This window comes from Alexandromys fortis, unplaced genomic scaffold (genome assembly GCF_014885135.2).
Source record: "Alexandromys fortis isolate MF-2015 unplaced genomic scaffold, M_Fortis_MF-2015_v1.1 scaffold_76, whole genome shotgun sequence".
Lineage (NCBI taxonomy): Eukaryota > Metazoa > Chordata > Mammalia > Rodentia > Cricetidae > Alexandromys > Alexandromys fortis.
Window position 1 is genome coordinate 5,501,429 of NW_026067997.1, and position 11,093 is coordinate 5,512,521.

At 40.4% G+C, this 11,093-nt stretch overlaps 1 protein-coding gene and 1 long non-coding RNA gene across 5 annotated transcripts in view; both read left to right on the plus strand.

Moving 5' to 3' along the window:
- Nucleotides 1–11,093, plus strand: part of Trappc13 (trafficking protein particle complex subunit 13) — a 33,348-nt gene that overhangs the window by 17,666 nt on the left and 4,589 nt on the right. The window contains exons 7-12 of one of the 4 annotated variants that reach the window (XM_050160448.1): nucleotides 362–406; nucleotides 3,097–3,114; nucleotides 5,183–5,316; nucleotides 7,522–7,720; nucleotides 8,441–8,541; nucleotides 10,865–11,015. In XM_050160448.1, the coding sequence (XP_050016405.1) occupies nucleotides 362–406; nucleotides 3,097–3,114; nucleotides 5,183–5,316; nucleotides 7,522–7,720; nucleotides 8,441–8,541; nucleotides 10,865–11,015 (648 nt within the window). The remainder of the gene's footprint in view (nucleotides 1–361; nucleotides 407–3,096; nucleotides 3,115–5,182; nucleotides 5,317–7,521; nucleotides 7,721–8,440; nucleotides 8,542–10,864; nucleotides 11,016–11,093) is intronic. The other 3 variants (XM_050160449.1, XM_050160450.1, XM_050160451.1) reach the window with 3 other exon arrangements.
- On the plus strand, nucleotides 413–3,090 carry LOC126512599 (uncharacterized). Its single transcript, XR_007595094.1, has 3 exons — nucleotides 413–2,544; nucleotides 2,580–2,612; nucleotides 2,751–3,090. It is a non-coding gene; the product is annotated as an uncharacterized lncRNA (long non-coding RNA).

Here is an 11,093-nt window from a genome sequence, read left to right on the forward strand (position 1 = left end):
TTTCTTAGTTCATTTATAAACTGGTTCAAAAGTCAGACTAAGTTGAAATGTAAATTATCATCACCAGTGTAATGTTTTTATAATAAAATGAGCCATTTTGTTTCAAAGTAAAACCTCATTTTATTGATGAAACAAAACACAAAAATATAAAGAGATAAAATGAATATAAAGCCTAAATAAGATGATTGAAAATAGCATTAAATGTCCAAAGAATTATTTAAATGAAAAATTATTGATTCTTTTACAGGAATATTGCATATACAATAAAAAATTAGACATGGCTTTGGGTCACTAAAGCCTGTATTTTAAAATAAGCACTGTTGAGTCTGAGTTTCCTGACTGTGTTCTTTGTTTTGACCAGGTCCTCAAACCATTGGATGTGAAAACCAAATTTTACAATGCAGAGGTAAGTGTTGGGCACTTAATAAGACTTCAGATTAAACATTGAAATGGTGACTGAAAATCAGAGGCGCTGCCTATCCTGTCAGGTTTAGTAAACTGCTGGTATGAGGGAGCTAATCCAGTGGGAAGTGAATTGCCTTAAAGTGTCCCTTGTTCTGCTGGGTTCAACCTACATACAACCAGCGCGTCCTGACTTCCGCTCTCGTGGTTTTCTGGGACAGTCACCCCTTTTGTTAAACAACTGCCCTCAATCTTCCATAATGGTGGTGGTATTGCTTTCAAATACCAGCAATCTGCCGAGTATTTGCAGTGACTTTGGATGTTCTACGACTCAAGGGGCAGGCATAGGCTCACTGTCCACTGAAGAGAAGTGCAGCAAGACTCCCTGGGCACCAAGAAGAGCAGGGCGGCAAAGTGGCTTGAAAGCCACTGGGAGAGCCTCGTTGGGCAGAACTGAGAAAGACATAACTTGAAGAGCAGGAGGTGATTTGTTCTTTAGCACAGAGGAAAATTAAGTAGGGCTGGCCCCAATAGAAAGGATTTTGTTGTTTAGATTTTTGCCAAAAAATTCTTTATTTCCTCCAGAGCTGTAGAAAATGAGATGTCAGCTAGGAGTGGTGGCACTTGCCCCTAACCACTTGACTGGGATGCTGAAGCAGGTAGATAGGGAATTAGGCCAACTGTGCTACACAGTGAGCTACAGGTCATCCTGAGACATATAGAGACCCTGGCGTGAAAAAAAGAGGAATCTTCTTATGCAAATTCCTTTTACCCCTCAAAATCTCTATGATAAATTGAGAATTACTCCAGCGGTATTTTGTCGTAAAGATTACTTCTTTTACTTACACCAGGTGGTGATGAGGAATTTGCAATCCTGTCATGCTGTTGCTCAGAATAAAGGGTGTGTTATAGCTATAATTGTTTAGTTGTCACAGTAAAGGAACCTAATGTGTAAATACCTATTAGAGGAAAGGGAAAAATGCATGTAATTAACAAAAAGATATAGAGCGGTACATAAAATAACAACAGGATAAGAAGTGGGAGTGTCTAAAACAGTGCGAAAACAAAGCAGAAACAGTGGAATAAAGCTCTGTGGTCTCAAAGTTTCTCAAAATTACAAGTTGGACAAGCAAATACTGTTCAGCCAATAGCATGAATCAAATTGTCTATTTTAAGTAGTTAGTAAACCACATCATTGTGAATGGATGATATGAAATACTTTCCTACGGTCCTTGTACCATGTATTTGTCAAACATGTTTTGATACTGTTTCTAATCATGCTTGACATGAATCACCTAAATAAAAACTGGTTTCGTGAAAAATTTTGCTGTGGTTTTCTAAACTAGGAAAGTCTTGCAGGCAGATACAGAAATCAGTAACTGAGAGTCAGACACTTGGTCACCTGCTGAGTTCAAAGCCTTGTGTCAGGTGTGGAAGCAAAATAATATAAGCAGGTATCTTCCCTAGCTTCAAGAAACTTACTCTGGTGGAGGAGACTGCATAACATAATATAACTGCAATACATGTGACTCCTGGTATCCCAAACACTGACAGGAACTCAGGAACATAGCAGTGACAAATTATCACCAGCTATACCTTTGACGAAAGAGATGTCATTTGACATTGGACTTACCAAGCCTGCTTTTAAATATGTATTTACATAATGTACAATAGACTGAAATCTAATAAGAATAAGAAGAAAATAAGCTGAATTGTCTGGGATGATCTATCCCAACTTTTTCTGAAGTATAACCTATGACAACTTTATGGTAACTTTAATCACCCAAGATCCTCCTCTAGGAAAAGATTCCAGCATAGGTAAATTCAAGACAAGCTTTATAATGCTCTGTTCTCAATGTGGGATGGCGTATACAGCCACCTGAGCTGTGGAGAACGGCAGTGCAGGTAAAGAATGCACACCAGGAGAATGCAGAACAGTTAAACAGTGTACATCAGGAGAATGCAGTACAGGTAAACAATGTATACAACAGGAGAATGCAGTACAGGTAAACAATACACACCAAGAGAATGCAGTACAGGTAAAGAATGCACACCAGGAGAATGCAATACAGTTAAACAGTATATACAACGGGAGAGTGCAGTACAGGTAAACATTGTGTACAACGGGAGAATGCAGTACAGGTAAACAATGTATACAACAGGAGAATGCAATACAGGTAAACATTGTACATCAGGAGAATGCAGTACAGGTACACATTGTACATCAGGAGGATGCCGTACAGGTACACATTGTGTACAACAGGAGAATGCAGTACAGGTAAACATTGTGTACAACAAGAGAATGCAGTACAGGTAAACAATGTGTACATCAGGAGAATGCAGTACAGGTAAACATTGTGTACAACAGGAGAACTCAGTACAGGTAAACAATGTGTACAAGCAGGTTAGTGAGCAAACTCTGCCCTCAATATGTCTTTCCCTATTTGTTCTTGTTTAAATATTCAGCCATAATGTTCTTCTCTGTCCCATTGTCATTTAACCATAGCAATTTCACCTTTTTAGAAAAGTAGTTTGTCGTATTTCTGTATGTTGCTTCCTGTTTACTTTCTTGTTTACTAATGCTGTCTTTAGTAAGTAAAAAAAATGCAGAGATGCATTTTATTTTAAAGTTATTCTTTTTCTTTAACATTTAACTCTGATTTTTCTAATTTTTCTTTTTTATTTTTCCATTAGAGTGACCTCAGTTCTGTGGTAATTTCATTTTTTATTATAAATTTATATGCTTTTTCTCATCCCTTTTTGACTTTGCCTAATTAATCTCTCTAAAAAAACATAGTGGAAAAACAGTTAGTTGTGAATACTAGATCTGTGGCTTCTGAAAGAAAATACACAATTTAAGCATGCTTTTTAAATTGTGAGATTAAAGATTAAATTGTCACACTGAAGCAGCTCCATTCTAATTTCTAGTTTCTTTGGGTGTTTTTTAGAGGGGACATACCATCTCGGTATCTTTTATTCTTGGATTTTCAATGTTTTGCTGTGAAATATCCAATTACCTTTCATTCCTCACATAGAATGTACAATTGAAATTCATTTTGAGATGCACAGTGGTTTTATATCTGGGTCAGGTAAGGCTGGCCTTTGATAAAAAGCAGGCAAAAGAAAAGCAAATTTCCCATACTGGCTGGATTCATGTTTCAGCTCTCCCTACAGTACGTAGCATTTGCATATGCTGTCCATGGGTAGGCGCTGCCCTGGCAGCCTGAGTACTCGATCCTGGTCCTCGTTTTTCAGATGTCCAATGACTTCGTACTAACTGTTCACACTAACTTGATTTTCCATTATGCTGCTTCCCTTCATTTCTCTAAGCTGTGCATTACTTTATACAGAGAATTGCATTTTAATAATTGAAATGTGGGCCTTGGGTTGTTTGAAGAGCAATGGATTTATGGGATATATTCACTTATTTTTTTTTTTTTTAAGGAAAAGTACTGAGCTGGGTATGGTAGCACATGCCTTTGATCCCAGCACTCAGGAAGCAGAGGCAGATGGGTCTCTGTGAGTTCAAGGCCATCCTGGTCTACAAAGTGAGTTCCAGGACAGCCATGGATTTATACAGAGAAACCCTGTCTCAAAAAACCAAAGGGGTGGGGGGAGAAAAAAGAAAAAAGTAATCAAATTATGAGTTTAAATGGCACATTGCTTTAGCCGGGTGTGGTGCACACCTGTCTTGTCTGCATAGTTCCAGGACAGGCAGAGCTAATAGAGATGTTCTGTCTCAAAGGGGGGGGGGGACATTATTTTAAAAACATTCCTTGTACTAATGTTTTGACGTGAGCACATGTCTAAAAGGCTAGAGAATCTGCTAAGGCACATTAAATTATAACTTCATTATATTTTACATGATTGTCATTTTCTGACTTTAGCATTTTAAAAGCTCATAATTCCCCAATTTCCATAGTTCTATAACTGAAACTTCTTTGGGAGGGGGAGTAATTTTTGAATTACTTTAGCATAACATTTTTTATTCTTCAGTCACTCAAAACAGACCCAGAACCAAGAGGCATGAAATTAAGAATGTTAAGCAGAAGTAACTAGGGAATTCAATGTTTTTGTAAACTGAATATTGAAGTTATGCACTAACTGAACTTAATGATGGCATTTTGAAATTGTCAAAGTCTATAGACTATTTCAGTGTGGCTAGTTTAAAAGCTGAAGTATCATTAGCCCACTCCCCATATTATGATTTCACCTTAAATATCTGTATAAAATGAACCAAGAAGTGACTAAGACTACTTGTGAATTTCTTTACTTTAAAAAAATCTACGCCCTAAAGGGTATAAAAATAGATTATTCATCGCTGGTGTCACTATCTCACATGAAGTAATCACATGCTAGTTACGTTGTGCTGGAATATTTGAATGAAGACCTGGTTTTCTGCCCTTAGCACTGAGTGTGCCCATCACACTGAAGTCCCTTCTAACATTTGAACATCTTATCAGATTGGGATTTTTGTTGTTGTTACTGAAGTATGAGTTAAACGCATGCTTCTAGATTCTATAAAACATATAAACTATAAGCCGGTTATCCCACATCCATTGTTTGGCAGGGTACTGTTGACTAACACCTCACTTTGCTCCTGTTTATTATGTTAGGATGAAGATTTCTTTTCTTGCATTAATTGTGACACTTTTGATTTGCAGGCATGAACTAATCACATTTGTGGTTAATATTTTTTCATATAAGTAAGATATTTTCATTGTGCCAAATACTTTAAATATCATGACATTTTGGTGGATTTGTTTCTCCATGTCCCTAGACTGATGAAGTCTTTCTCGAAGCTCAAATTCAGAACATTACAACCTCACCCATGTTTATGGAGAAAGTTTCACTGGAGCCGTCAATAATGTACAATGTAACAGAATTAAATTCGGTGGCCCAAGCCGGGGAATGGTAAATATGAAATGTTTGCTATTATTTGGAAAGATGCAAGCTTTTCTGATGTCCCCCAGTCTAGTAGATTTTGATTTATTTTAAAATAATTGGGGGACATAATTTTCCCCCCAATTATGAGGTTAGATTCATCATAACCTCAGTGAGAAAGTAGAAGTCCCACAGGTTGTCCTCTGCAGCCAGTTTCTCCTTTGCTTTCTGTTTTCTTACGTGCCTTTTTGTGTGTTTTAGAGCCAGGCTGTCTCCATGTTGCCAGGCTAAGCTCAAGCTAGCCTTCTGCAACAGCTTCCCAAAGAGCATCGTACTCCATTGCACCCAGCTCTCCCATCTTGTATTGATGTAGCACTTGTTATGATTGGTGGGCCAGTGTTGATTCTTAATACAAGCAAAAGCCCACAGTTGAAGCCCACGTATGTGACGTACACATACACACTGTAACACTGGACAAGTGCATAACGGTGTGTCTGCCATTGCTAATGAGGTCTCCGTACACCTACTTGTGTCTCCCTCTACATAAACAGCCTCGCCTTTGCCCATCTTGTGTTGCGCTGTTGAAAGTACTTGTTCTCGTTCTCTCTCTCTCTCTCCCCCTCTCTTTTCCCAATACAAGTTTCTTTGCATAAATGCATGTTCTCTCTGTCTCTGTGTGTGTGTGTCTGTCTGTCTGTCTTTCTTTTTTTTTAACATTTATTTATTATGTATACAATATTCTGTCTGTGTGTATGTCTGCAGGCCAGAAGAGGGCACCAGACCTCATTACAGATGGTTGTGAGCCACCATGTGGTTGCTGGGAATTGAACTCAGGACCTTGGAAGAGCAGGCAATGCTCTTAACCACTGAGCCATCTCTCCAGCCCTGTCTTTCTCTCTTTTCCCAATACAAGTTTCTTTGCATAAGTGCATGTTGTCTCTGTCTCTCTGTCTCTCTCTCTGTCTCTCTGTCTCTCTCTCTCTCTCTCTGTGTGTGTGTGTGTGTGTGTGTGTGTGTGTGTGTGTGTCTCTGTGTGTGTGTCTCTCTTTCCCTTCCCATAGAGTTTTCTTCACATAGCTCTATAGCCTGGTCTTGAACTCAGAGATCCACCTGCCTCTTCCTCTCGAGTGCTGGGATTAAAGGTATGCACCACCTCCCAACTGCACTTGTTCCTTAACCTTCACATTTCACCCAGATAAATCTGAAACTATCATTATTATTCTGCCAGTGATAAAACTGAAACATGGGAAGGATGGTGGAGAAGAAATTAGGAAATGAAGATAGGGTGAGTGAGTTTGGAAAAGAAATTATCGGCATATAAGAAGACATGCACGTCGGAGTAGATGGCTTGAACTAGTGTGTGGAAAGTGTCCATGTCTTTCTATAGCTATTTCAGAAGAGAAGGAACAAATAAATGTATTATTAATGTAGATGAGGAGGTAGCAGCTGGGGAGCATGCCTGACTTTTCCAGTGAATATGATTCCTAGTAATTCCTAGCAGTAAACAGCTCGTGTGGTGGTTTAGGATATAGGAAGGTTAGCAGCCTCCTTTACTAGCCCTGAGAAAACAGCTTCCCATCCTTCATTCATTTTGAAAGCAATTACTTAGATTAGAATGTTGTATCTCGAGGGTGGTAGTGTAGCTAAATGGTTTAGCACTTGCCTAGCATGTACAACACCCAGGGTTCTCTCCCCGATGCCACACAGAGACAGAATAGCATATATTGCTCTGTTTCTAAGCTAGTTTCTCTCTGTCCCCCCATCTTTTTGTGGGAGGGGTCGTCCTGGGGACTGACCCAGTGCCTCACACATGCTATATGAGATATATGCTACATCAGATAGCCCCAAGCCTCTTTTTTACTTTTTTATTTTGAGACAGTCTTACAAATTGCCCAAGATGGCCTTTAACTCACTGTCTCATCAGGAAGATATTCCTTTTCATTTGGATTAAAGTCTCTGGCTGCTCCTAGATCTCCGTGCAGTAAATCATCCAATTCGTATCCTAAAGAATTAAGCACATGAGCCAGGCATGGTGGTGCACACCTTTAGCACTTGGGAGGCGCATCCCTGTGAGTAGGAAATCAGCCTGGTGTACAGAGTGAGTTCCATGACAGCCAGGGCTACACAGAGAAACCCTGTCTCAAAGAACCAAGAAGAGAAAAAGAATTAACCTTGTGAGATTTCCTTCAGAAAGATGCTAGCAGACTTCTTTCTGTCTATTTCTACACCTGCCAGTGTATCTACATTTGGATCCAGAGGATATTTGCAGCCAATGGATACACGCCAGTACTTATACTGCCTAAAGCCCAAGAAGGAGTTTGCAGAAAAAGCTGGCATCATTAAAGGTGTAACGGTCATTGGAAAATTGGACATAGTGTGGAAAACAAACCTAGGTGAAAGGGGACGGTTACAGACCAGCCAGCTTCAAAGAATGGTGAGTCTAGCAAACACTTCAGTGTGGGGTTGGGTGCACAGGGGACACGTAGGTATCACCGCTTAACACTAAAAAGCAGGGCACCATGAAGTCAGATTTCTAGAAAATACTAATAGTTGTTTTGATCGCTTGGTAGAAACCTAGTGTTGAGATTCATGGAAATGTTCAGTCAGATGTTGGTTTCTCTTTAGCGTGTGTGTGTGTTTTGTTAAACTTTACCAACCAGGACTTAAGATAGCTGCTTACCAGCTGTTCTTGTCTTTCCTAAGTCCTGCTCACTGTTCATCTGACTCCCATTACATTGAGGTGCTCTGGGCAGTGTCCTGAATTTTATAGCGCTTGCCTGCTATTTAGCCTTTGTTGTGATTGTTTTGAGACAGGGTATCACTGTGTAGCCCTGGCTGGTCTGGAACTCAGCAAACCTTTGAGATCAGATCCCCTGAGTCCTAACACATTCCTTATCTAGAGGCAAGATTCATCTTTATTTTACTGAGTCCCGGAGTAATTATATCACAAACAGTCCGGGTTTGCAGGGTTGTTCCACCCAAGCTCACAGTAAAAGAGGTGAGCGTGGGAGACCTGAGCAGGGCTGCAGAATTTCACAGAGCATCAACTGCGAGATCTGAGCCTGCTGAGGGAAGGTGCTGGTATAGTACCTTTGTTAGCATCGGAAGGTTTCTTTAATAGGTGTAGTTTAACTGTGTTACTTTCTTTTCATAGGCTCCAGGTTATGGAGATGTTAGGCTATCTTTAGAGGCCATCCCAGATACCGTGAACCTAGAAGAACCTTTCCATATTACCTGCAAAATCACAAACTGCAGGTAATGCCAGTGTGTGGGGATGGGCCCCCTTTCTCCTCACCTAAAAGTACTTGCTAATCTTTTAACTATTTCCCTACCCTTTTTTAGTTTTTGAGACAGTCTCTCTGTATAACCCTAGCTATCCTGGAACTTACTCTGTAGACCAGGCTAGCCTCAGACTCAGAGATCTGCCTGCTTCTGCCTACCCAATGCTGGGATTAAAGATGTGCACCTCTGTGCCCTTTAAATATCCTGTCACTTCCTATATTGAATACCACTGGTAATAATGTTTATAAATATTTGAAGTCCTAGTGTTTACTTCCTGTGTTCTTATTTCGTTCATTAATGGTAATATGTGGTGGGTATTAATTACTGACGCTATGGAAGAGAGCTAGAGAAGGCCACATTTATACTTCCTTCAGATTTCATGGTGCTGAAGGATGAGCTGCAGGCTCTTATGCGATGGCATAGATGTAGAATAGTCAGCTCATTTCTCTGATGCTTAAACTTGAGCCATATCGTTAATATGAACAAGAAAAAATGTAGGTCAAAACTTAACATAAGAGGTACCTATAGTTGGGAAAAATGATTCTGATTTTTGTCTATTGCCTATTTTCTTTGGTAGTGTTTTCTAAGACAGTCTTGTTATATAACCCAGATTGGCTTTGAACTTATAATAATCTTTTTGCTTTCTGAGTGATGAGAATACAGGCTAAAGTTTTTTGTTTGTTTTTGAGACAGGGTCTCACTGTGTAGCCTTGGCTTGCCTAGAACTGCTATATGGACCAGGCTGATGTCAAATTCATAGAGATCCACCAGCCTTTGTCTCCTGGAGTGATGGGATTAAAGGCATTAAAACCACACCCAGCCATTAAGCAGTTTTGCAAGTAAACAGAAGAAGCAAATAATAGACAGTTTAGGGCTGGAGAGATGGCTCAGAGGTTAAGAGCATTGCCTGCTCTTCCAAAAGTCCCGAGTTCAATTCCCAGCAACCATGTGGTGGTTCACAACCATCTGTAATGAGGTCTGGTGCCCTCTTCTGGCCTTCAGGCATAACGCAGAAAGAATATTGTATACGCAATAAATAAATAAATATTTAAAAAAAAATAGACAGTTTACTCGGGAGGCAGAGGCAGGCTGATCTTTGTGAGTTCGAGACCAGTCTGGTCTATAAGAGCTAGTTCCAGGACAGGCTCCAAAACCACAGAGAAACTCTGTCTCGAAAAACCAAAAAAATAGATAAATAATAATAATAATAATAATAATGATAATAATAGACAATTTAAAGCATAAAGGACTTATATCCAGCAAAGTCATCTTGCTAGTACTCACATGATCTGTTTGGGTACTGCAATAGTATTGCAATGTTGAGTCACCCTTTACTATAGCTGTAGAACCACTTTACTTTCATACTTCCCCATCTCTTAGGTCTAAGGAACTAGGAAATGCCCTTCAAAGTTAGAGAAGCGCCTGATCACACTCTATGTCTATGAAGCTACTATATACATACTACTACTACTTTGTTGTTGTTGTTGTTTTGAGGATGACCTTGAACTTCTGCCTCTAGCTGGCTGCTCGTCACAGCCGCACTGGAGAAACTGAGGGAAGAGACCAAAAGTTCAAGGTCATCTTCAGCTACAAAGAGAGTGTCAAGGCAGTCAAGAGGACATGAGGCCTTCTCTCCAGACTCTGAGGAGCAAGAAGGCTCCCTGGGCTGGGGCATTTGCTGCCAGGTGTGTGTGTCAACCTGAGTCTCTGAGTCCCAGAACCCATATGGACAAGGGACAAAGCCAACTCTTGCAAGGTTGTCCACTGACCTCCACATGCACACCAGCACGTGTGTCCCTGCACAGACACACAGACATGTAGGTAGTTAGGTAGGGAGGGAGGGAGGGAGGGAGGGAGGGAGGGAGGGAGAGAGAGAGAGAGAGAGAGNGAGAGAGAGAGAGAGAGAGAGAGAGAGAGAGAGAGAGAGAGAGAGAGATAAACATGGGAAGCCATGTTCAGTAACAACTGGAAAACGACCTCAACTGGTGTGAGGCTTCTATAAGCCTGGAGGATGCCGTGACCCCATTATCCTTATTCTGTCTTTTTGTTGGTTTTGCTTTTGAGACAGTGCCTCCTTACAGCCTGGCCTCGCACTAGCTATGTAGCTGAGGCTGCCCTCCATCATCCTGGCTCCGTCATTCTACCTTAAGGAATGACATGCTCATTTTTTCCATTCTTTCTCTGGTTCTTATTCTTCTGGACAACCGGAATGTAAACTTACTGAAAAATAGAAGGAATGTGATGGTGTCTCCTTAGGAAATAAACAAGATTTATTCCTGCCCTCTGATTGCTTCAGCAGTGAGAGGACGATGGACCTGGTCCTGGAAATGTGCAATACTAATTCTATCCACTGGTGCGGCATTTCGGGAAGACAGCTAGGAAAGCTGCATCCAAGCTCCTCACTCTGCCTGGCCCTGACTCTCCTGTCTTCAGTACAGGGGCTCCAAGTACGTTTTCTTTTTGGTAATCAACAGGGTGGGCTAAATTATCATTTGTGATAGCCATATTTTCTCTAATAATCATCG